The following is a 26,632-nucleotide window of genomic DNA, read 5'->3' as shown; positions in this document are numbered from 1 at the left end:
CTCCCGAAGCCTCTTCGCCAGGCTCACCGCAGCTGACTCCCGAAGCCTCTTCGCCAGGCTCACCGCAGCTGACTCCCGAAGCCTCTTCGCCAGGCTCACCGCAGCTGACTCCCGAAGCCTCTTCGCCAGGCTCACCGCAGTTGATTTCTGTTCCCGAATTGGCGTCCCTCGGCGACGCTCCTGTTCCCGAGTTGGCGCCCCCTGATGGCGCTCCTGTTCCAGAGTTGGTGTCCTTTGATGGTGCTTCTGTTCCCGAGTTGGCGCCCTCCGATGGCGCTCTTGTTCCCGAGTCGGTGCCCCCTGATGGCACTCCTGTCTCCAAAGGCGCTCCTGTCAAGTCAGCACCCCCAGAGGGTGCTCCTGGTTCTTTATCAGCACCCACCGACGGCGCTTCTGAGGAGAGCTGGGGCAATGGGCAGGTTGGAGATTATTGTCGGTGTAACTCTGTTTGTGTCCTGGTATCTCTGTCCTGGTATCTCTGTCCTGGTATCTCTGTCCTGGTATCTCTGTCCTGGTATCTCTGCCCTGGTATCTCTGTCCGTTAGTTACTCTGCGATATTCTGTCAGTTTTCCGGATCCTGTCTGTTAGCCTGTTCGTGTCTTAGCCTAGTCCTTGTCTGTTATCCTGTTCGTGTCTATTAGCCTAGTCCTTGTCTGTTAGCCTGTTCGTGTCTATTAGCCTAGTCCTTGTCTGTTAGCCTAAGTCTTTGTCTGTTAGCCTAAGTCTTTGTCTGTTAGCCTAGCCCCTGTTTGTTAGCCTGTGTGTGTTATCCTCTGTTTAGTCCTTGTTAACCTGTTTAGCACATTTAGTATGATCAGTCTCATTTAGCCTTTGTCTTTGTTTAGCCTAGCTTAGTCTATGTTTAGTTCTGTGTACCTGTTTGGCTTTGTTTGTTTGTTTAGTAGTTTAGCATAGGTTCTTGTCTGTATCTGTGTCTTGTGTAGTGTTTTTTGTCATTTATTATTATTAAATATAGTTTCTATATCACATCTTTGCATGTGTGTCCGCCCTCCTGTCTGTCTAGCCCATAAAGCGTTACAATCTGACTGAATCTAAATCCAGCTAGTCTGAAAACGTGGACCATGGTTTAGCTTCTCTGTTGGACTGACAAAATTGACTGGCCCAACTAAAAGTCCTGTTTTTTTAGTTGCTTTGATGATTACATTTAAATTTTCAGCATTTAGCAGACGCCTTTATCCAAAGTGACTTAGTAGTGTGACAGTATACAGTCTGAGCATTTGAGGGTGAAGAGCCTTGCTCAAGGGCCCAACAGCAGCAACCTGGCAGTGGTGGGGCTTGAACCAGCGACCTTCTGATTACCAGTCCAGTACCTTAACCGCTAGGCTACAACTGCCATGGCTTTACTGATGTTGTTTGGTCTATGTATCCACAAGTTACTGCCAAGTTCATGTTTTGAAGCAGTGGCTTGTGGTTGAAGTTCTCCTCTTACAAAATGTAAAATTCTACTAAAGTATTTGTATTATATCTTGTTTAGTAGTAACACATTAGCATTTTAATTCAGCAATTAGAAAAATAATTATTTGGTGAGGTATAAGTCTTAGCCCAAGTAGTTTGTTTATCATAAGGGAATTGCACATTGCTATTAAAGAATACTTTACTACTAAAGTAATATGTGTTATCCGTTAAAAAAACTGTCTACCCCAGGTTAGGCAGTATTAAAAAACGTTTGTGGGGTGACTGTGGTAATAAAGTTTTCCTCTAAAGTGTTGTTAGTGATAGAGGCCACTTCAGGCAAAGGTACAATACAATGTACAGTGACTCCTATACAGAGAATAAGGACAGCAGTAAGAGCAGTCAGTCCTCTTCTGATTATAATCTGACAGGTGGACAGTTTCTGTTCTTGGCTCATTTTTTTCTCATCCTGAGCCATTTTTAGTCTCTCTTGAGGGGTTGAAGTGTTTCTTTCTTCATCCTCGTCCTGTGAACTCACAGCCTTGTAGCCATTTCCATTCTGCATCTGAAAAGCATGACATAAACAATATAAGATAAGATTCCTTTGAGTGTTACAGCAGCTCCAGTACAGTGTAAGTACAGTAAATAGAGTAAATAAAATAGGGCAGAATAAAATAAAAAATAAGGAAATTATAGAAAAAATTAGCTATGCTGTTCAATTACTGTTATACAACAATATGTTCCATGTTCTAACTCAAGGCAATTTTTGGATTTCTGGAACTGTTCTGCTTGTTATTAAATGATTGGGACACATGCTTCTTTGTCTAAAAATAACCTCTAATAACCTTTATTTGATTTATGATCTCCTAAGTCTTTCTTAATAGTATTAACTGGATTTAGCTGTTGAATCCTCTATACACCGATCAGCCATGACATTAAAACCACCTCCTTGTTTCTACACACACTGTCCATTTTATCAGCTCCACTTACCATATAGAAGCACTTTGTAGTTCTACAATTACTGACTGTAATCCATCTATTTCTCTGCATGCTTTGTTAGCCCCCTTTCATGCTGTTCTTTAATGGTCAGGAGTCTCCCAGGACCACCACAGAGTAGGTATTATTTGGGTGGTGGATCATTCTCAGCACTGCAGTGACACTTACATGGTGATGGTGTGTTAGTGTGTGTTGTGCTGGTAAACACCTCACTGTCACTGCTGGACTGAGAATAGTCCACCAACCAAAAATATATCCAGCCAACAGCGCCCCGTGGGCAGCGTCCTGTAACCACTGATGAAGGTCTAGAAGATGACCAACTCAAACAGCAGCAATAGATGAGCGATTGTCTCTGACTTTACATTTACAAGGTGGACCAACTAGGTAGGAGTGTCTAATAGAGTGGACGGACACGATATTTAAAAAATCCAGCAGTGCTGCTGTGTCTGATCCACTTATACCAGCACAACACACACTAACACACCACCACCATGTCAGTGTCACTGCAATGCTGAGAATGATCCACCACCTAAATAATACCTGCTCTGTGGGGGTCCTGACCATTGAAGAACAGGCTGAAAGCAGGCTAAAAAGGTATGTAGAGAAATAGATGGACTACAGTCAGTAATTGTAGAACTACAAAGTGCTTCTATATGGTAAGTGGAGCTGATAAAATGGACAGTGAGTGTAGAAACAAGGAGGTGGTCAGTGTAGACAAGGGTTTTATAGCATCAGAAAATCAGGCCAATTGGTCATTTATTAAGCATATTTACAAGTCTTAGGTAAGAGTCTTAAGACTCTTGTTGCACTTTAATATATTTGACTAAAAATGCTTACATTTACAATTACAATGTCTGGGCAAGTGAAACTTACCTCTCCATTACTGACTGCAAGGAAAAAGGAATCAGAAAGTCTGTGGCTGGATCTAAACTCTGGATTTCTTACACCTTTGTTGTTCCCCAATCCTGCACGCTCAATAGCCTTCAAAAGAGAAAGGTACTCAATGTTAAATAATGAAATATATCTGCTTATGACTAGACACTCGCTCTCGCTCTTGTGGAAGACGGACCCACTTTTTTCCTCCTCCTCCCTTATCTTCCCTGCTTGGCTTCTCCTGTATCGTACTGTCTCGTCTACTCTACAGAGATTTTCTTAGCACAGCTCCTCAAAGAACAAATTATGGAATTGGTTAAATGGTCTCTGAATGCTATTGACACCATCTTCTCATCGAGAAGTTCGGGTTCGGGGAAACCCACATGCCCCGACGGAACGCAGATGGCAGGATACGCGATGGACTCGTGGGAGAAGTGGACGGTCGTGTGCCTGGCACCTCTTTCGTTGGAGGACGTAGAGGATGTTTACCTATTCGGAACTTTGATTGTGGGGTTTTTGCTGATTGGACTAGGCTTTGCCCTGCTGTATCGGGAAATTAAAAGAGTTGGGTCAGTTGTCAAAGGTCCCCAGAAACTGCCCAATTTGATTTGATTGATATGGTGGGCAGAGCCGTTGGAACTCAGACTGTGAATGTAAATCGCAATATGGATTCCAACTTGGAGAAACTAACGGCTTTGCGAAATGAGATGAACCAGAGACGCATTCATTCTGAGAGTTTGTGTTAAATTTTTATTAGTGCTCAGACAAAACAACAAGTCATTTCTGCTCTTGGCTCCCCTGTTATCAGCAACGGCCTTGCTGATAAGTAAATTCCTCCAGAGGATCTGCTGCGACGTACCTACCCCCCCTTCACTGACTGTTTTTCATTCTGGGCAGTAAGAGCTGTAAACAGCCATGTTATCGCGAACTTTTGTACAGACTTTTTCTTGCTGCAGGAATGGAGGACTGACAGAACTTTCCTAACCCCAACCAACGTCTCCACTCTCAGCTTCATTCCACCACTATGGTAGGACGGGTCCGTAGCGCGCGCTGGTATGACTGCGAATCGCCGGATGGCTGCCTCCCGTAGTGGTTACTTTTTCACATCCCCACATCCCTAACCCGTGGCTGGTTGTGTGATTATGTTATGTTATGTTTATATGTGCTTGTGTGCTGTAAGGGTTTTTTTTTCTTCGTGTTACCATAGTGTGCTCCTTAAGGGAACACAATCTGGTTGCTGGGTTTTTTTTATCTCCTACTTTCCCTATGTGTTCATTATTTCTTGTTTTCTTATCCTGTCTTCCTGTCCTGTCTCTCCCTTGTCATTGAATGTTCTGGACAGGTTGATGGTTAATTTCGCTGTAATTGTACATGCTGCAATTTATAGTGACAATAAAGTTCTACTACTACTACTACTACTACTACTACTTAGTGGTTACTTTACTGAGAACACCATGCTCATATTAGTTAGGCCGTCTTTGCTCTAAGAACAGCTTCAGTTCTTCATGGCGTAGATGTTACTGGGTGTTAATGTGGGATTTTGGTCCAGGTTGATAGGTGTTATGTTACGGCTGCAAATTATACAGTGAATCTACTATGCTTCCACATCCTGAAGGTGCTTTACTGAATTCATATTTCACTGGGGAGGCCACTAAGTAGCCACAATAAGAAGGGTTAATTGGAATACACACTGTCAGCAACGAGACTTACACTGGTTGTGGCATTCAAACAATGCTTATTATTATTATTATTATTATTATTAGATGGCCCCATATTACTGAACCATCAGTCTGCACTGTTGACACAAGGCAGCATCAGTATGAATTTATTCGTGTCAAATTCTGCTGCCACAGCAATACCTTGACTTTTTGCATACTATATTGTGTTGTGGATTTGATTTTAAATAGATGTAACTGCATTTTTTTACTTACTAATCTACACTTAATCACCCACAATAAAACATCTTAGAGGATTTTTAATGAATTAAAATAAAAACATAAACCTCTTATTGAGGTTTACGAGGTTATTGACCCTTTGTTGTGTCACTCCAAACTGTGATCAGGTGCATCCTGTTTGCTTTAATCATCCTTGAGGTGTGTCTTGAACTTAAATGGAGTGCACCTGTTATTAATTGAACATAGTCTGAAAAGGCTGATACCTGGGTCTCTACGGATCTACAATTTACACCATATTTGGAGTGATATGTTTATGTCATAGTTCAGCCAATAGAGGGAGTTCACGGTTAAGAGATGTGTGGTTACAAGGTGAACAGAGGAATAATAAAAGGGATGTTAATGGCAGCATCTACGAGTCTGTGTGCTAATTCTTCTGTGGATAAGTTGTTCCTTAAATATTGAGGAACACATACAATATTGTCAGGACAAAAAACAAGTCATGGAGTCCAAGGAACTCCCTGTGAATCTGTGATCAAACTGTGAATGGAAATATGTCAGGGCATAGATATAAATTAGTATCTAAGACTTGCAAAAGACTTGTCAGTGATAAGGGGTTCAAGTTACAGTGTAGTTCTCTTTTAACTATACTTCAAAGCATTTTCTGTGCCTAATTAAGTATTATTTGTAACATTTTGGGCAAGATTTAAAAGCGTTTCTTGGTTTCTGGCAACTCGATCAGTAAACTTTCTTGTATTCTTGTACTGTAGCTGCCACAGAGACTATTCAGTCTCAGGGTTTGTCCATAAGTGGTTTATTAGCTGTTTGTGTTCTATACACTGACTATTTGACATGCTTTATCCTGGTCAGTCACGGTGAATGTTCGAGTTTTATGATTTTGTTTGTTTATATTGACTGGCTTTTGAGCTTGAGCTGCGTGCCTTCTCATCTGCATCTGTGTTCAAAACCCATCTTTTCCAGCTGGCTTTTGGGTGACCCAGAACTGTGCCACATGTTTGGTGTTTTCCATATTTGTAAATGTGTATTTTATTAATAATTTTTCTTAGATTTTCTTTATTTTTATCATAAAGTGTCTTTGGGTGTCATGAAAGGCACTTTTCAATTTTTTTTGTAAATTATTATTATAGCATTGCTCTGCCCTGGACATTGGATAATTGCATTGCATTGCATGAATGAGCAGGTGTACAGGTAGGGTTGCCAACCGTCCCGTAAATTAAACGTGGTGTTCCATATTGAACTGATACGGGATGCGCTTTGTTCTGTATTTTTATTAATGGGGGAGAAATGCTGCAGATTAGACTGAGACTGGCCAATATGTATGAAACAGTAGGAAACTGCTGCTACCGTGGGAATTAGAAATTGTTTGGTTATTATTTTAAGTAGTGTTCACTTTTAGTCTTAGTAACGCCATGTGTGCGCAGGCATATCAGCGCAACAAGGCGAAACTAAAGTAACACAAACTATGCACTAAGCGCTATGGGGGCGCTGGCTGGGGTGGGCATTGCCCCCCTAAGCAATGCAGTCCAGAATCGGTGCTGCATATCAGTATGAAGATGGATTATGTAAAAATGTTGTTTGCACTATTGAAAAAAAAGTTACATGATGTTCTTTATGCATGTTGTTTTTCCTAAAATATGGTTCTGATTTATTATTATAAAGAATGAAAATAATAAATGTTAAACAGCCTAAATAAAACGTGTGATGGAATGTGTAAAATGTTCCTATGACGGTGTAAGACCCGTTATATTTTTTATAGGTGCAACCCTAACCGTCTACCCCCTGCTCCCGCTCAGGTAAACACCCGCCATCCCACCCCCCACTCTATGTCCTCCGCCAACCCGTCAGCCCAGGGTGTTCCTTATTTCTAGTTCTGAAACTTGGCAACCCTATGTACAGGTGTTCCCAATAAAGCTGCCAGTAAGTTGATGTTAAATTAAAACCTGATTATGCATACCTACCTTTTCTGTTAATTTCTTCCAGTTTAGTTTGAAGATAATGACGATGAAAAAGATTGAAAGCAAGAAGTCTGCAATGAAATGGCCCCACCAAAAGCCTATAAACAGGAGCAAGAGAAGGGTTTAAAATTGGCTCAAAAATTGCACTCGTAGTAATTTAAAATGTATTCCACTTTATAAAACAGTACAAACCAGCAACTTTTAACTTGGCAGGAAAAGTCAGTGCAATGATTGATGGAAGTCCAATGCAGTAGTAACCAATGAGATTAGCAATGGCTGCAATCTTCTGCTGCCCAGTGCCCAGGAGTATGCCCATAGCAACACACTAAAAACAAACACAATACTTAAAATACTTATATTATTATAATTATAATTAGTAGTAGCAGTAGTATCATTTGTATTTAGTATTTTAAAATAAAGCATTTCCAGAAATGAGGCTAGTAGTTTTTCAATAATAGCTGTATATGGGAACGCACCAATAATCCATTGAAGAACTGCAGGGGGCAGTAGATGCTCATGAGTTCAGAAACCAACTGTGCAATGCTCCTAAACGTGAACAATGGAGTGATTTGCAGTAATTAATTTTTTTTAATTCAACAGTGTGATAATAAACTTGAAACACAAAATAATAAAGCAAAACCAGTTAATGAATACTTACTCATCTGAGGTGAATATAAAGCCTATGACTGATTTAGTTCCACCAAGGATACCACCCTGAACAACTGCCAATACAGCTAAAAATGAATCAAATACATTTAGTTATATAGGTATTATAACATTACAATAAGTATTTAATCATAAACTGACATTGTGTTGACACCTGCACATATGAAAGCGATTTTGCTGGTGAGAATTGCTCCTGCAGTATTTCCAGCTCCCAGGGCGTTACCTACACGTACACAAGCTGCACTGTGCAAACCAGCTGGAACCTATAAGCAAGAATGAGAAGAATGCCTTTATTTGACATACACTGATCAGCCATAACATAAAAACCACCTCCTTGTTTCTACACTTACTGTCCATTTTATCAGCTCAAATTACCATATAGAAGCACTTTGTAGTTCCACAAATACTGACTGTACAACATCTATTTTTTTACATACTTTTTTACCTGCTTTCACCCTGTTCTTTAATGGTCAGGACCCCCACCGGACCACCACAGAGCAGGTATTATTTAGGTGGTGGATCATTCCCAGCACTGTAGTGACAATGACATGGTGGTGGTGTGTTAGGGTGTGTTGTGCTGGTATAAGTGGATCAGACACAGCAGCACTGCTGGAGTTTTAAAATACCATGTCCACTCACTGTCCACTCTATTAGACAATCCTACCTAGTTGGTCCACCTTGTCTATGTAAAGTCAGAGACGATCACTCATCTATTGCTACTGTGTGTTTTGGTCATCTTCTAGATCTTCATCAGTGGTCACAGGACGCTGCCTATATTTTTGGTTGGTGGACTATTCTCAGTCCAGCAGTGACAGTGAGCTGTTTAAAAACTCCAGCAGCACTACTGTCCTAGCCACTCATACCAGCACAACACACTCTAACACACCACCACCATGTCAGTGTCACTGCACTGCTGAGAATGATCCACCACCCAAATAATACCTGCTCTGTGGTGGTCCTGACCATTGAAGAACAGGGTGAACAGGGGACTACAGTCAGTAATTGTAGAACTACAAAGTGCTCCTATATGGTAAGTGAAGCTGATAAAATGGACAGTAAGTGTAGAAACAAGGAGGTGGTTTTAATGTTATGTCTGATCTGTATACATACATATATAGGTGTACAATACAACAAAATTATTTCTTCACATATCCCAGCTTGTTTGGAAGCTAGGGTCAGAGCCCAGGGTCAGCCATTGTACAGCTCCTCTGGAGAAGAGAGGGTTAAGGGCCTTGCTCAGGGGCCCAACAGTGGTTGCATGGCAGAGCTGGGATTCTAACTCTCAACCTTTCAGTTAATAGCCCAAAGCCCTACCTACTAGGCTACCACTGTTTCCTAAATAAACCATACATGCACAACACATGTATAGTGTGCTATAAAATAGGCAAGTAAGATCCTAAGTCCTAATTAAAGCTACTAATTTGCATGTGTTAAATTTTTTTGCCAATTGCCCCGTCATTATTATTACATTTTAGCTGATAATTAACTCTCGTACAAATGCAATTAACAGTTGTTGTCATTTTTATTATATTATATTGCATTCTAATTTATTTATGGAAGCAGAGTGGCACAACAGGTTCTGCCTGTGGACCTGGGTTTAATCCTTACCTAGGGTGAGTTTTGGATATTTTTGTTATATTTGTGTGGATGTGTCAGGGTGCTCTGATTTTCCTTCCAATTCTCAAAAACATGCACCGACTGACTAAGATGAATCAGTTCTTTAAATCAGTAATTTAAATGATGATGAATATATGCATTATGCACAGCATGGTGGTGCAGCTGGTAGAGTGGGTTTAGCTTGAACTAGAACTTGAATTGAACCCTTTTCATGTTAATGACACTTTACTTGCTGAAGTAACTCAAACAATAATGCAAATTTATTTATTTATTTAAGAGTAGCACTGTCACAGCAAGGGGGTCTTGGGTTTGATTCCCTCTTGAGTTTGCATGTTCTCCCCGTGTCTGCGTGGGTTTCCTCCGGGAGCTCCGGTTTCCTCCCACATTTCAGACATGCACTCACTGACTCACTTTCTTAACCGCTTATCCAATTAGGGTCGGGGGGTGCTGGGGCCTATCCCAGCTTTTCAATGGGCGCAAGGCACACAGTAACGCCCTGGACGGGGCACAGTCTATTGCAGGACAGACACACATACACACACCCATTCTCCTATAGGGCAATTCAGTGTCTCCAATTAACCTGTCTGCATGTTTTTGGACTGTGGGAGGAAACCGGAGCTCCCGGAGAAAGCCCACACAGACACGGGAAGAACATTCCTGGGGATCAAACCCAGGACCTTCTTGCTGTGAGGCGACAGTGCTACCCACCGAGCCACCATGCCGCCCTCAAAGACATGCAAGTAAGGTAAAATTGAAGATACAAAATTGTCCATGACCGTGTTTGGCATTCATTAAATTAAGTAATGAATTTGTGTAATCAGTAACTACCTGTTCTGTCATGAATGTAACCAAAGTAACACATGACATTAAAATCCTAATAAATTATAATATTTATTTATTATTAGGATTTTAATGTCGTGTTTTACACTTTGGTTACATGCATGACTCAGGATTCGTGTTACAGGTTACAAATGATTCATCAATTCAAGTTTAGTGTCTAAAACCACCACTGAACAATTTTGTTGTCTTTGGACTGTGGAAAGAAACCGGAATTTCCAGAGGAAACCCATGCAGACAAAGGCTGAACATGCAAACTCCACACTGAAAGGACTCAGACAATACAGGAATACAGGACTTTCTTGCTGTAAGGCAATAGCTCTACCCACCAAGCCACCATGACACCCCAAACAATGGTATTTGAAAAGACGTCATCTGCTAAGAAATAAATACATGATCGTTTTCAGGGAGTCAAACCCAGGACCTTCTTGCTGTGAGGCAACAGTGCCGCCACAATAATGCAATTTGAACATTAGATTAATATCTGCCCTTTAATTATATTCATGCAGACACATATTGTTATGCAGCTCATCTGAAAGATGCAACCATTTCTAATCCCTCATAATAAATCAGCATCTATGCTTTAGCTTGTGTTAAAACATATTTTACATGTAGATTCATTGTAAATCAGGGCCTCAGTATATGCTGAACAAATTGTACTGTACAAAGATCAAAGGTGTTGCTTTTGTTAAACGGTACGGGCATGAACTGTGGTACACATTTCTCTTAGCTGTCTTTTAACCCAGACAGTCACATTAATGTGTCACAACAAAAGTAAATGAATATTGAGAGGTACATTACCATGTAGTTTATATAAGCCAGCATTATGACCACATGTTGTGCAGCCAAGTCCACCTCCCCCAACATTCCTGTCAGAAAAAGCAGTCACCACTGTTTAAATGAGAACTGTAAAATGGTTTAAAAAAAGAGTATTGTTTATATATTTTTAACTACCTGCTAAGAATCCTCCAATCTCGTAGATCCACCATTCAAAGCATACCATTAGTGTGCTAGGGACAGCTAGCTTCATATAGCTTCCCCATGCCTGCAATGACTCTGCGGACCAACCTTATTAGGTAGAAAAAAGAGCAATATATACAGGGAATTCAGAATGAAATTACACTACTAAATACACTAACAATTACAATTAAGCTACAATAACTTGTGGAATGATCATTTTTACATTGATGTTTGTAATATTGATACATGAGATCTGTAACTGTGAACAATAAAAAGTCAGTTTCTGACCAAATTCAGTTCATCCAGTTACAAGCACTGGATAAATTGCAAGATAAATAAAATGTAATAAACATTTGCGAAAATTATGGACAAGAGTACAAAGGTCCCATATTTTTTTTAGCCTGCTTTCACCCTGTTCTTCAATGGTCAGGACCCCCCTTCCTAGGACCACCACAGAGCAGGTGTTATTTAAGTGGTGGATCATTCTCAACACTGCAGTGACAATGGTATGAGTAGATCAGACAGCAGCGCTGCTGGGGTTTTAAAATGCTGTGCCCACTCACTGTCCACTCTGTTAGACACTCCTACCTAGTTGGTCCACCTTGTAGATGTAAAGTCAGAGACAATCGCTTATCTATTGCTGCTGTTTGACTTGGTCATCTTCTACACCTTCATCAGTGGTCACAGGATGCTGCCCACGGGGCGCTGTTGGCTGGTTATATTTTTGATTGGTGGACTTTTCTCAGTCCAGCAGTGACAGTGAGGTGTTTAAAAACTCCATTAGCACTGCTGTGTCTTATCCACTCATACCAGCACAACACACACTAACACACCACCACCATGTTGGTGTCACTGCAGTGCTGAGAATGATCCACCACCCAGATAATACCTACTCTGTAGTGGTCCTGTGAAGAACAGCATGAAAGAGGGGTAACAAAGCATGCAGAGAAACAGATGGACTACAGTCAGTAATTGTAGAACTACAAAGTGCTTCTATATGGTAAGTGGAGCTGATAAATTGGACAATGTGTGTAGAAACAACAAGGTGGTGGCAATGTTATGGCTGATTGGTGTGTATATATACATATACAGTATATATCCCCCGTTTCCAACCAAAATATGAAAGTGCGAAAACTTTTTGAAGATCCCTTGTGTGTATACTGTATATATACATGAAAGATTTTCAAAAAGTTTCCGCTCTTTCATAATTTCTTTGGAAATAGTCAGAGTGGAAGGAGTAGAGATCGCTTGTGTCTGAGAGACTGAGAGAGAGAAAGCGTCCGGATTTAGCGCCATCTGATTTCCACCTTCAAAGAAGCTTTAAGAGGAAGAAGATTTTCATGTGATGATAACGTGGTTAGGGCGACACGGTAACTCGGTGGGTAGCACTGTCGCTTCACAGCAAGAAGGTCCTGTATTCGATCCCCAGGTGGGGCGGTCCGGGTCCTTTCTGCATGGGTTTCCTCTGGGAGCTCCGGTTTCCTCCCACAGTCCAAAAACAGGCAATCAGGTTAATTGGAGACACTGAATTCGCCTTATAGGTGAATGGGTGTGTGTATGTGTGTGTGTCTGCCCTGCGATGGACTGGCGCCCACTGAAAAGCTTGGATAGGCTCCAGCACCCCCTCCCCACGATCCTAATTGGATAAGCGGTTAAGTCAGTGAGTGAGTGAGTGAGAGTGATAATGTGGCTACACGCTCAACCAAAAACATTTTTTGCTTGATCGCATTATAAAGTTGGTACGACGCTAGGAAAAAATGCACCAGAAGGTGACTATGTAGAAAAGTCATGTCATTTGTTTTTGAAATTCTTAATAAATAGAGTTAAAAAATTAGAAGGGGTATCCCAATACTTTTGTCCATATAGTGAATATAGTGGAATTTAATGTAATGCAAGGAATGTTTAACATCAATATCAATTAAATTAATCAAATATTAATGAAATTACGTGTAATGTATTAAAAACATGCTCACCTCCCCATGTCTTGACATGGAGTTTCTTGAAGCGAATGTAAGCGAAAAGAGCAAAGCAGGTAAAAATCTGTGCAAAACTGTTGGCTGCTGCTGAACCACTACAATTAAAACAATCATAATTAAAACAGCTTTTGTCTTCTCATATAACTGAATAATAATAATAATAATAATAATAATAATAATAATAATAATAATAATATAAATAATAATAATAATAATAATAATAATAATAATAATAATTATAATAATAATATAATAATAATAATAATAATAATAATAATAATAATAACAACACTCACTACACTCCAAGATCCCACCAGAACAGCAACACATAGTTAACCAGCACATTCATGATATTGGCAACCACAGCTGCATACATTTGTGGTAGAATCACACCCTGGACAACAAAATTACACTTTATTATGATAACAGCACAGCAATTCGACTCTTATATTACTCTCATAATGACTGGGCAGCTTAAAAGATGCAGCAACTGTCACCTCCATTCAACAAACCTGGTTTTGCAGGTAGGAAATTTGTAACTGGTATAGAAAAATAGTCTGCAAAAAAGGAATGAAGGTAACACGAGTAAGAAATTGTGTTTATATGTCACTTCATTGAAATTTTTATTGATAATTAAATTTTGGCCTTACTGGAACAGCAGGAAGATATGCAAAAACATATATCTGTGCTACCCTGAAAAAAATAAGATCACAGTCACATCTGTTTTTGTATTAGGAGGAATTTATAAGTACAATCCACAAGCAAATGTAATGGATTAACACGACAACTTGCCTGACCATACTGCTCTACAAAGCCTACATTCTAGATTTTGGAGTGGAGAATCAGTCAAAAAAACATGACATTATGAAGCAATCTAACAGCAATCATCATTCCAATTAATCATAAAGGTGCTTAATGGGGTTGAGGTCAGGGAACTGTGCACACCACTGGAGTTCTGATACTGAACATCAACCCATATCTTTATTGACCTCATTTTGTGCGCACTGGCAAGGTTGTAGTGGAACAAAAAATGGACAGCCCCCAAACTGTTCCCACAAAGTTGTAAACAAATTGTTATTTAAATTATTATTATTCATGCTTATTTATAATTGATTATATACTCCTGATAACTGTGGGTGTTGCTTAAAGACCTGAGTTAAATAATAAAATTTTTGTCCATATAGTGTACAGAGACACTACATGGCCAACTGTATGTGAATTAAAATGTTTCAATATGTAGCAATTATTTAGAAAAGTTGATGCTGTTGAAACAGTAAAGACACAGATTTTAAATACAACCCCAAATCAGAAAAAGTTGGCATGGCATGGAAAAAGCAGATATTTCATGTTTTATCTGCTCAACTTCATTTCATTTATTAATAAACATCCATTCCTGCACTTTCAGGTCTGCAACACATTCCAAAAAAAGTTGGGACGGTAAAGCATTTACCACTTAATGTTGCCATTCCTTTACACCACACTTAAAAGACGTTTTGGATCAGGGATACCAAGTGATTTAGTGTTTCAGGTTTTATTTTGTCCCATTCTTCCTGCAAACACGTCTTAAGATGTGCAACAGTACGGGGTCGTCACTGTCGCATTTTTTTGTTTCAAAATTGTCTATTGGGGACAGATCAGGACTGCAGCCATGCCTTTGTAATGTGTGCAGCATGTGGTTTTGCATTATCTTGGAAAAAGCACCTGTTTAAACACCTGTTTAAAATCTCATCATTATTGAGTTTTTTCACCTCATTACTAGCCCTAAATTGCCCCCGTCACCACTTTTTTTGAAATGTGTTGCAGGCCTGAAATGCAGGATTGCAGGAATATTAACAAATGAATTGAAGTTGAGCAGATAAACATGAAATATATTGGGTTTAAACTGTCTGCAATCAAATAAAAGTCTAAGTAAATGTAAGGAACACTGCATTGTTATTTTATTTGCATTTTCCATACTGTCCCAACCTTTTTTTGATTTGGGGTTGTATGATGTTTGAACTTTCTATGCCTACAAACATTTGACAGTGTAAATGTGAGATAATATGCAGATTGTTTGGAACTAATAGTAACTACTTTTAGGAATGTCATGGAAGTCTGTGAATGAAATGCTTGGTTTAATGTTTCTGTTTAGTCTTTAGAAACAAATGGTTGAATGTTTTAAACAATTGAAGGAATTTTTTGCCAATGTGTTAAACATTAGTTTAACATACAAGTTACCTGGCTATATCAGGGTCCTGTCCCAGAAGAAGCAGTAGGTGCTGGGTGTTGATAAGCAGAGCCCAGCAAGGCAAACAGAAGAGCAGCAGGATCAGAATACTTCTCTGCAGGATTATTCCCACGTGCAACAGGTTCTTACTCCCAAATGTCTGCACAGAAAGATGTGAATTATTTATTGATAAATCAAGTTTTGTGCATTGAAATATCCAAACTAGGGATAAACCTATTGGATAATAATGCCAATACACAACTTATTTAATTAATTGGTTTATATATCTAGTATTTATTACATATCTACAAATCCCATTTAAGAAAATTCCATTTTGGTCCATCTGAGTTGAAGTCAGGCCCAGAGAACTTGGCGCTGTTTTTCTATAGAATTGATGTATAGCTTTCTCAGTTCATAATAGAATTTCAGGTTGCATTTCTTGATGCAGTAAAAGGCTGTGTAAAGTAACAACAGTTTTCTGAAGTACTCTAGAGTACATGTGGCTATATTTATCATAGCAGCATGACAGTTTCTCATGCGGTGAGAAGCCGGTCAGGTGGCACAGCGATAAAACATGCTAAAACACCAGAGCTGGGATTTCAAATACATCGTATTAAATCTCAGCTCTGCCATCCAACTGGGCTGGGCGGCTTTATGAACAACGTTTGGCTGTTGTTTATACAGGGTGGGAGCCAAATAGGGACCTCATAACTGATGCAATTACGACCTCTGCTGGCTGATTGATGGCATCTGCACAGAGTAGAGGAATAATGCGTTGATCAGGGTGTGGCTCTCCATGCACAAGGCTGATCGCATATGAACTCGACTTGTGCAGGTGAAAAAATACAGTTGGCTACTGCACACGTGTCGGAGGGGGTGTGTGTCAGTTCACTCTCCTCAATCGGGGCGGGGGTCAGCACCAGTAGAAAGAAAACATAACGCAATTAGTAAAAAATTGGACACGCTAAAAGTCAGGAGAAAAAGGGAGAAAAAGACTCTTTCCGATGGTTTTGAAGTAATCAGAACAGTGAAGTAATATCACCAGTGGCACAGCTGGTGGAGTGGAAGCCTCGCAGAAACATGGCTGCCTAAAACATAATTCTAACCTTCAGTCACTGTCTGTTTAGCATTTGTTTAGCAATGTGAAAGAGAATTTAGGTTTTACATACCTGTGAAACCAGTGTATCACATGCCAGAGCTAATCCTATTCCAGTTGCTGCTGTGGTTATATTGATTGTCTAAAAAACACACATTTACATAGAACAAATAAATTATTTCTATTGCAAAAAAGGTATTCAAATCCAAAGGCAACAACAAAAACACTTCTGTTGCAGTTTTTTTATTTTTGGCCCACTCTTTTTTGTAGATTTGCTTTAATTTAGCCACATGACTGTTGGCACATGAACAGCTTCTTAATGGTCCTGTTACAGCTTGTGAATAGGGTTCAAATCAAGACTTCACACTGCTGGAAGAATTGTATTTAAATGTGTGTAAATTCAATAGAGCTTAAAGTAATCAGACATGGGTATGTCTAGTCTAATTGAACCTAATTATCAATAAAATTTGGTTAATTGGTTGTATAATTCATGGGGCTATTAATTTTTACAAATTTTTTTTTTTTAAATATACCATATTTTGAATAAAACAATTATTTAAAAAACTGTATTTGTGTAAATTATTTGTGTACATTTATATCAGGTTGTCTTTAACGTGATTATTGATCTTTAAAGATCTCAGACAACTAGGTGTAAATAAGTAAAATCTGCATACATGGAAGAAACTTATTACACTATATGGGCAAAAGTACAACCCCAAATCAGAAAAAGTTGGGACAGTATGGAAAATGCAAATAAAATAAAAATGCATTGTTCCTTACATTTATTTTGACTTTTATTTGATTGCAGACAGTTTGAACCCAAAATATTTCATATTTTGTCTGCTCAACATTTCATTTATTAATATATCTCCATTCCTAAATTTCAGGCATGCAACACATTCCAAAAAAAGTTGGGACGGGGCAATTTAGGGCTAGTAATGAGGTAAAAAAACTAAATAATGCAGATAACGCCGTGTGCTCCGGACCAAAGAGGAAAAGGACCATCCAGACTGTTATCAGCAATAAGTCCAAAAGCCAGGGTCTGTTATGGTATGGGGCTGTGTCAGTGCCCTTGGCAAAGGTCATTTACACTTCTGTGATGGCAGCATTAATGCAGAAAAGTACATTGAGATCTTAGAGCAACATATGCTGCCTTCAAGACGTCATCTTTTCCAGGGACGTCCATGAATTTTTCAACAAGACAATGCAAAACCACATGCTGCACACATTACAAAGGCATGGCTGTGGAAGAAGAGGGTACGGGTACTGGACTGACCTGCCTGCAGTCCTGACCTATCCCCAATAGAGAATGTGTGGAGACTTTTGAAACAAAAAATGCGACAAAGACGACCCTGTACTGTCACACATATTAAGACGTGTTTGCAGGAACAATGGGACAAAATAAAAGCTGAAACACTAAATCACTTGGTATCCTCGGTGCCAAAACGTCTTTAAGTGTGGTGAAAAGGAATGGCAACATTACAAAGTGGTAAATGCTTTACTGTCCCAACTTTTTTTGGAATGTGTTGCAGGCCTGAAATGCAGGAATGGAAGTTTATTAATAAATGAAATGAAGTTGAGCAGATTAAACATGAAATATCTCAGGTTTATACTGTCTGCAATAAAATAAAAGTCAAAGTAAATGCAAGAAACTCTGTGTTTTATTTTATTATTTGCATTTTACATGCTGTCCCAACTTTTTCTGATTTGGGGCTGTATTTAAACACTGACAATGAGGTTGTTAAAAATCCCAACTGAAAAACACAAGACTGAAGCATGTATTTGATTATTTGTGTGGAGGTCACTGATGTTTTTCTTCATGTCTTTATAGAGCTTGCTTTGTACACAGTCATGGTGGAGTTTAGGCCTGTCCTAAACTGTTGCTGCAAACTTGGAAGCATGTAAGTGTGTGAGTGTGAGTGTGTGTGTGTGTGTGTGTGTGTGTGTGTGTTTATATATAAAGTGGTAGACTTACAGCTGAAGCCATGCCATAACCTGCAAGCACTGTGTTTCCCAGCCGGCCACAGAACATGGTGACCACAAAGAACAGAAGGAAATTCAGGAAGCGACACATGAGCTAAAGATACAAACAGAGCAATATTTAGTCAGCAGAGATAAAAGAATCCACATGTTTACAGAGGAAACAAAAATCTGATTGATCTTTTTTTCTATGTTTTTAATATAATTATGACCTATTGTTCTATGGTCACTTTAAACATGAAAATAATATAGCACTATCTAACCTAATACTGCTGGACTGAGAATAGTCCACCAACCAAAAATCCAGCCAAGATTACCAACTCAAACAGCAGCAATAGATGAGCGATCGTCTATGACTTTACATCTACAAGGTGGACCAACTAGGTAGGAATGTCTAATAGAGTGGACAGTGAGTGGACACGGTATTTAAAAACTCCAGCAGCGCTGCTGTGTCTGATCCACTCATACCAGCACAACACACACTTACATACCACCACCATGTCAGTGTCACTGCAGTGCTGAGAATGATTAACCACCTAAATAATACCTGCTCTGTGGGGGTCCTGACCATTGAAGAACAGGGTGAAAGTAGGCTAAAAAGGTATGTAGAGAAACAGAAGGACTACAGTCGGTAATTGTAGAACTACAAAGTGCTTCTATATGGTAAGTGGAGCTGATAAAATGGACAGTAAGTGTAGAAACAAGGAGGTGGTTTTAATGTTATGGCTGAACAGTATATATATACAGTGTATCACAAAAGTGAGTACACCCCTCACATTTCTGCAGATATTTAAGTATATCTTTTCATGGGACAACACTGACAAAATGACACTTTGACACAATGAAAAGTAGTCTGTGTGCAGCTTATATAACAGTGTAAATTTATTCTTCCCTCAAAATAACTCAATATACAGCCATTAATGTCTAAACCACCGGCAACAAAAGTGAGTACACCCCTTAGTGAAAGTTCCTAAAGTGTCAATATTTTGTGTGGCCACCATTATTTCCCAGAACTGCCTAACTCTCCTGGGCATGGAGTTTACCAGAGCTTCACAGGTTGCCACTGGAATGCTTTTCCACTCCTCCATGACGACATCACGGAGCTGGCGGATATTCGAGACTTTGTGCTCCTCCACCTTCCGCTTGAGGATGCCCCAAAGATGTTCTATTGGGTTTAGGTCTGGAGACATGCTTGGCCAGTCCATCACCTTTACCCTCAGCCTCTTCAATAAAGCAGTGGTCGTCTTAGAGGTGTGTTTGGGGTCATTATCATGCTGGAACACTGCCCTGCGACCTAGTTTCCGGAGGGAGGGGATCATGCTCTGCTTCAGTATTTCACAGTACATATTGGAGTTCATGTGTCCCTCAATGAAATGTAACTCCCCAACACCTGCTGCACTCATGCAGCCCCAGACCATGGCATTCCCACCTCCATGCTTGACTGTAGGCATGACACACTTATCTTTGTACTCCTCACCTGATTGCCGCCACACATGCTTGAGACCATCTGAACCAAACAAATTAATCTTGGTCTCATCAGACCATAGGACATGGTTCCAGTAATCCATGTCCTTTGTTGACATGTCTTCAGCAAACTGTTTGCGGGCTTTCTTGTGTAGAGACCTCAGAAGAGGCTTCCTTCTGGGGTGACAGCCATGCAGACCAATTTGATGTAGTGTGCGGCGTATGGTCTGAGCACTGACAGGCTGACCCCCCACCTTTTCAATCTCTGCAGCAATGCTGACAGCACTCCTGCGCCTATCTTTCAGAGACACCAGTTGGATGTGACGCTGAGCACGTGCACTCAGCTTCTTTGGACGACCAACGCGAGGTCTGTTCTGAGTGGACCCTGCTCTTTTAAAACGCTGGATGATCTTGGCCACTGTGCTGCAGCTCAGTTTCAGGGTGTTGGCAATCTTCTTGTAGCCTTGGCCATCTTCATGTAGCGCAACAATTCGTCTTTTAAGATCCTCAGAGAGTTCTTTGCCATGAGGTGTCATGTTGGAACTTTCAGTGACCAGTATGAGAGAGTGTGAGAGCTGTACTACACACCTGCTCCCTATGCACACCTGAGACCTAGTAAAACTAACAAATCACATGACATTTTGGAGGGAAAATGACAAGCAGTGCTCAATTTGGACATTGAGGGGTGTAGTCTCTTAGGGGTGTACTCACTTTTGTTGCCAGTGGTTTAGACATTAATGGCTGTATATTGAGTTATTTTGAGGGAAGAATAAATTTACACTGTTATATAAGCTGCACACAGACTACTTTTCATTGTGTCAAAGTGTCATTTTGTCAGTGTTGTCCCAGGAAAAGATATACTTAAATACAGTGTATCACAAAAGTGAGTACACCCCTCACATTTCTGCAAATATTTTATTATATCTTTTCATGGGACAACACTATAGACATGAAACTTGGATATAACTTAGAGTAGTCAGTGTACAGCTTGTATAGCAGTGTAGATTTACTGTCTTCTGAAAATAACTCAACACACAGCCATTAATGTCTAAATAGCTGCAACATAAGTGAGTACACCCCACAGTGAACATGTCCAAATTGTGCCCAAAGTGTCAATATTTTGTGTGACCACCATTATTATCCAGCACTGCCTTAACCCTCCTGGGCATGGAATTCACCAGAGCTGCACAGGTTGCTACTGGAATCCTCTTCCACTCCTCCATGATGACATCACGGAGCTGTTGGATGTTAGACACCTTGAACTCCTCCACCTTCCACTTGAGGATGCGCCACAGGTGCTCAATTGGGTTTAGTCCATCACCTTTACCTTCAGCTTCCTCAGCAAGGCAGTTGTCATCTTGGAGGTTGTGTATGGGGTCGTTATCCTGTTGGAAAACTGCCATGACGCCCAGTTTTCGAAGGGAGGGGATCATGCTCTGTTTCAGAATGTCACAGTACATGTTGGAATTCATGTTTCCCTCAATGAACCGCAGCTCCCCAGTGCCAGCAACACTCATGCAGCCCAAGACCATGATGCTACCACCACCATGCTTGACTGTAGGCAAGATACAGTTGTCTTGGTACTTCTCACCAGGGCGCCGCCACACATGCTGGACACCATCTGAGCCAAACAAGTTTATCTTGGTCTCGTCAGACCACAGGGCATTCCAGTAATCCATGTTCTTGGACTGCTTGTCTTCAGCAAACTGTTTGCGGGCTTTCTTGTGCGTCAGCTTCCTTCTGGGATGACGACCATGCAGACCGAGTTGATGCAGTGTGTGGCGTATGGTCTGAGCACTGACAGGCTGACCTCCCACGTCTTCAACCTCTGCAGCAATGCTGGCAGCACTCATGTGTCTATTTTTTAAAGCCAACCTCTGGATATGACGCAGAACACGTGGACTCAACTTCTTTGGTCGACCCTGGCGAAGCCTGTTCCGAGTGGAACCTGTCCTGGAAAACCGCTGTATGACCTTGGCCACCATGCTGTAGCTCAGTTTCAGGGTGTTAGCAATCTTCTTATAGCCCAGGCCATCTTTGTGGAGAGCAACAATTCTATTTCTCACATCCTCAGAGAGTTATTTGCCATGAGGTGCCATGTTGAATATCCAGTGGCCAGTATGAGAGAATTGTACCCAAAACACCAAATTTAACAGCCCTGCTCCCCATTTACACCTGGGACCTTGACACATGACACCAGGGAGGGACAACGACACATTTGGGCACAATTTGGACATGTTCACTGTGGGGTGTACTCACTTATGTTGCCAGCTATTTAGACATTAATGGCTGTGTGTTGAGTTATTTTCAGAAGACAGTAAATCTACACTGCTATACAAGCTGTACACTGACTACTCTAAGTTATATCCAAGTTTCATGTCTATAGTGTTGTCCCATGAAAAGATATAATGAAATATTTGCAGAAATGTGAGGGGTGTACTCACTTTTGTGATACACTGTATCTGCAGAAATGTGAGGGGTGTACTCACTTTTGTGATACACTGTATATATACAGTATATAATAATTATTATTATAAATATTCTGCTTTCTGATAACACTCTGGCCGTTTTAACCCGCAGCACATGCAATGGGTAAATGTTACAGCAAGCTTCCGGTGCTCCCTACACAGTTTGAAGTTCACTTCATTTGAACATTTTCGTTATCTTTGGATTGGAATCTCACTTAAAATGGTGGAGTACCCTACGTAGTGGACTTCACAGGAACAACTGGGGTGAATGGAACACTCCTACAGAATTGGCACTAATGGTTGAAAGACCACTTTCTGAACCAGTCAGACCTTCTGATTTTAATTTTTTGTAAGAAATGCTGTTATTTGCATTTATTCAGTTTGCATCACACAGATGATGTGTCAATGAAACTCTTGATTGGCTTTCTAACGAGTTAGTGTTTTACTTCACAACCAGGAAAAGTTTGGAAGTTTTTAATTATAAGCACATTTACAAAATAACAGATTATATTCCTAATGGGACACACGGTTATAAATTTAGATTTTTCTTACAGCTCGGGGTTCTGAGAAATTGAGAAAATCTGCTTTTTTTTTTAGAGAAAGTCTAAAACGCTTTTCGCTAAAAAAATGTTTCGTTAGCTTATCATGACAATGTATTAAAATTATGACATGGAAACACTAAACCTGTCTTAATTATTACTGCTCATAAGTTCTCTCCACTAATTAAATTGCTTGTATGCATTTAGTACAATAAGTCACACTAAGCTTTGTGCAACAGTTATTTATTTTTAACTGTTTTCAATTGGGGCGGCACGGTGGCTCGGTGGGTAGCACTGTCGCCTCACAGCAAGAAGGTCCTGGGTTCGATCCCCAGGTGGGGCGGTCTGGGTCCTTTCTGTGCAGAGTTTGCATGTTGTCTATGTGGGTTTCCTCCGGGGCAACTCCCACAGTCCAAAAACTTCCAGTCAGGTTAACAGGAGACACTGAATTGCGAATGTTGTGAAGTGTATGTGTGTCTGCCATGCGATGGACTGGCGCCCCGTCCAGGGTGTTACTGTGTGCCTTGCGCCCATTGAAAAGCTGCGATAGGCTCCAGCACACACACATATATATACTGATCAGCCATAACATTAAAACCACCTCCTTGTTTCTACACTCACTGTCCATGTTATCAGCTCCACTTACCATATAGAAGCACTACAATTACTGACTGTAGTCCATCTGTTTCTCTACATACTTTTTTACCTGCTTTCACCCTGTTCTTCAATGATCAGGACCCCCACAGGACCACCGCAGAGCAGCTATTATTTAGGTGGTGGATCATTCTCAGCACTGCAGTGAAAATGACATGGTGGTGGTGTGTTAGTGTGTGTTGTGCTGGTATGAGTGGATCAGACACAGTAGCGCTGATGGAGTTTTTAAATACCGTGTCCACTCACTGTCCACTCTATTAGACACACCAACCTAGTTGGTCCACATTGTAGATGTAAAGTCTGAGACGATCGCTCATCTATTATTGCTATTGGCTGGATATATTTTTGGTTGGTGGACTATTCTCAGTTCAGCAGTGACAGTGAGGTATTTAAAAACTCCAGCAGCGCTGCTGTGTCTTATCCACTTATACCAGCACAACACACACTAACACACGACCACCATGTCAGTGTCAATGCAGTGCTGAGAATGATCCACCACCTACCTACTCTGTAGTGGTCCTGGGAGAGTTCTGACCATTTAAGAACAGATGGACTACAGTCAGTAATTGTAGAACTACAAAGTGCTTCTATATGGTAAGCGAAGCCGATAGATATATATATATATATATATATATATATATATATACAGTGTATCACAAAAGTGAGTACACCCCTCACATTTCTGCAGATATTTAAGTATATCTTTTCATGGGACAACACTGACAAAATGACACTTTGACACAATGAAAAATAGTCTGTGTGCAGCTTATATAACAGTGTAAATTTATTCTTCCCTCAAAATAACTCAATATACAGCCATTAATGTCTAAACCACCGGCAACAAAAGTGAGTACATCCCTTAGTGAAAGTTTGTGAAGTGTCAATATTTTGGGTGGCCACCATTATTTGCCAGAACTGCCTTAACTCTCCTGGGCATGGAGTTTACCAGAGCTTCACAGGTTGCCACTGGAATGCTTTTCCACTCCTCCATGACGACATCACGGAGCTGGCGGATATTTGAGACTTTGCGCACCTCCACCTTCCGCTTGAGGATGCCCCAAAGATGTTCTATTGGGTTTAGGTCTGGAGACATGCTTGGCCAGTCCATCACCTTTACCCTCAGCCTCTTCAATAAAGCCGTGGTCGTCTTAGAGGTGTGTTTGGGGTCATTATCATGCTGGAACACTGCCCTGCGACCCAGTTTCCGGAGGGAGGGGATCATGCTCTGCTTCAGTATTTCACAGTACATATTGGAGTTCATGTGTCCCTCAATGAAATGTAACTCCCCAACACCTGCTGCACTCATGCAGCCCCAGACCATGGCATTCCCACCACCATGCTTGACTGTAGGCATGACACACTTATCTTTGTACTCCTCACCTGATTGCCGCCACACATGCTTGAGACCATCTGAACCAAACAAATTAATCTTGGTCTCATCAGACCATAGGACATGGTTCCAGTAATCCATGTACTTTGTTGACATGTCTTCAGCAAACTGTTTGCGGGCTTTCTTGTGTAGAGACTTCAGAAGAGGCTTCCTTCTGGGGTGACAGCCATGCAGACCAATTTGATGTAGTGTGCGGCGTATGGTCTGAGCACTGACAGGCTGACCCCGCACCTTTTCAATCTCTGCAGCAATGCTGACAGCACTCCTGCGCCTATCTTTCAAAGACAGCAGTTGGATGTGACGCTGAGCATGTGCACTCAGCTTCTTTGGACGACCAACGCGAGGTCTGTTCTGAGTGGACCCTGCTCTTTTAAAACGCTGGATGATTTTGGCCACTGTGCTGCAGCTCAGTTTCAGGGTGTTGGCAATCTTCTTGTAGCCTTGGCCATCTTCATGTAGCGCAACAATTCGTCTTTTAAGATGCTTAGAGAGTTCTTTGCCATGAGGTGCCATGTTGGAACTTTCAGTGACCAGTATGAGAGAGTGTGAGAGCTGTACTACTAAATTGAACACACCTGCCCCCTATGCACACCTGAGACCTAGTAACACTAACAAATCACATGACATTTTGGAGGGAAAATGACAAGCAGTGCTCAATTTGGACATTTAGGGGTGTAGTCTCTTAGGGGTGTACTCACTTTTGTTGCCGGTGGTTTAGACATTAATGGCTGTATATTGAGTTATTTTGAGGGAAGAATACATGTACACTGTTATATAAGCTGCACACAGACTACTTTTCATTGTGTCAAAGTGTCATTTTGTCAGTGTTGTCCCATGAAAAGATATACTTAAATATCTGCAGAAATGTGAGGGGTGTACTCACTTCTGTGATACACTGTATATAAGGTATCACACTTTTTTTATAGTGGCAATATAGTTTCTTTACCACAGATAAAATATCTGCCTTTGCTTTAATGTGTGTGTAAGATAGAAGTTTGTTGGTAATGTTCTCTTACCAGGGGTCCAGTCATGCACAAAATGTGGTAGATCTCCTCTCTATAGGCCAGAGGAAGGCAGCGCCGTATACAGCGACAGCAAAACAGTTTAGCGCTGGGTTCCATCGTAGGAGCTTCAGTTCTGAGATTGGATCCATCCATGACCTGTTCAGTGGTGTTCCTCAGTAAATCCACACTAACAGCAGGAGACAGTTTCTCTGCTACAGCCGTGCATTCTTCTGGCATCTAGAAGAACATTTCACAACTCTTAAAAGCTCACTGATTACATGAGGTGCAGACAATGACAACCTTTGATTTAATCAACAATAGGAAAAAGGATGTTTGGAGTAGGTAGTGGGGAAAACTGGGGTGGGGGAGACCTTCTTAGCTAGGTGGAGTATTGTGTGCCATATGAGCAATAATGTGCCATAACTTATAAAGTTATAAATGTAAATTAATTATTATACAACCCTAGAACAAAAAAACGTTGGGGCAGTATAGTGATGCAAATAAAGAAAACAGTGTTTTTCATATTTACTTGACTTTTACTTTATTGCAGACAGTATGAACTCAACATGATATTTCATGTTTTGTCTGGTCAACTTCATTTCATGTATTAATATACATACATTC

The 26,632-nt window shown here is 40.6% G+C and overlaps 1 protein-coding gene across 1 annotated transcript; it reads right to left on the bottom strand.

The window, feature by feature from the left end:
- Nucleotides 1-1,557: 1,557 nt before the first annotated feature.
- On the bottom strand, nucleotides 1,558-26,188 carry slc47a4 (solute carrier family 47 member 4). Its single transcript, XM_063016593.1, has 17 exons — nucleotides 26,021-26,188; nucleotides 18,485-18,586; nucleotides 16,583-16,651; nucleotides 15,425-15,573; nucleotides 13,858-13,900; nucleotides 13,720-13,764; nucleotides 13,504-13,601; nucleotides 13,205-13,302; nucleotides 11,226-11,339; nucleotides 11,073-11,140; nucleotides 7,972-8,080; nucleotides 7,810-7,885; nucleotides 7,628-7,697; nucleotides 7,344-7,476; nucleotides 7,155-7,249; nucleotides 3,284-3,391; nucleotides 1,558-1,979 (listed from the first exon to the last, which is right to left on the bottom strand). Exons 1-17 carry the CDS (start codon nucleotides 26,159-26,161, stop codon nucleotides 1,668-1,670), a joined length of 1,830 nt encoding a protein of 609 aa, XP_062872663.1. The 5' UTR covers nucleotides 26,162-26,188; the 3' UTR covers nucleotides 1,558-1,667.
- Between the last annotated feature and the right edge of the window lie 444 nt (nucleotides 26,189-26,632).

Source organism: Trichomycterus rosablanca, chromosome 20 (genome assembly GCF_030014385.1).
Source record: "Trichomycterus rosablanca isolate fTriRos1 chromosome 20, fTriRos1.hap1, whole genome shotgun sequence".
Lineage (NCBI taxonomy): Eukaryota > Metazoa > Chordata > Actinopteri > Siluriformes > Trichomycteridae > Trichomycterus > Trichomycterus rosablanca.
Note: the sequence above shows the minus strand (reverse complement) of the source record. Positions and strands in the feature narration are given on the sequence as shown.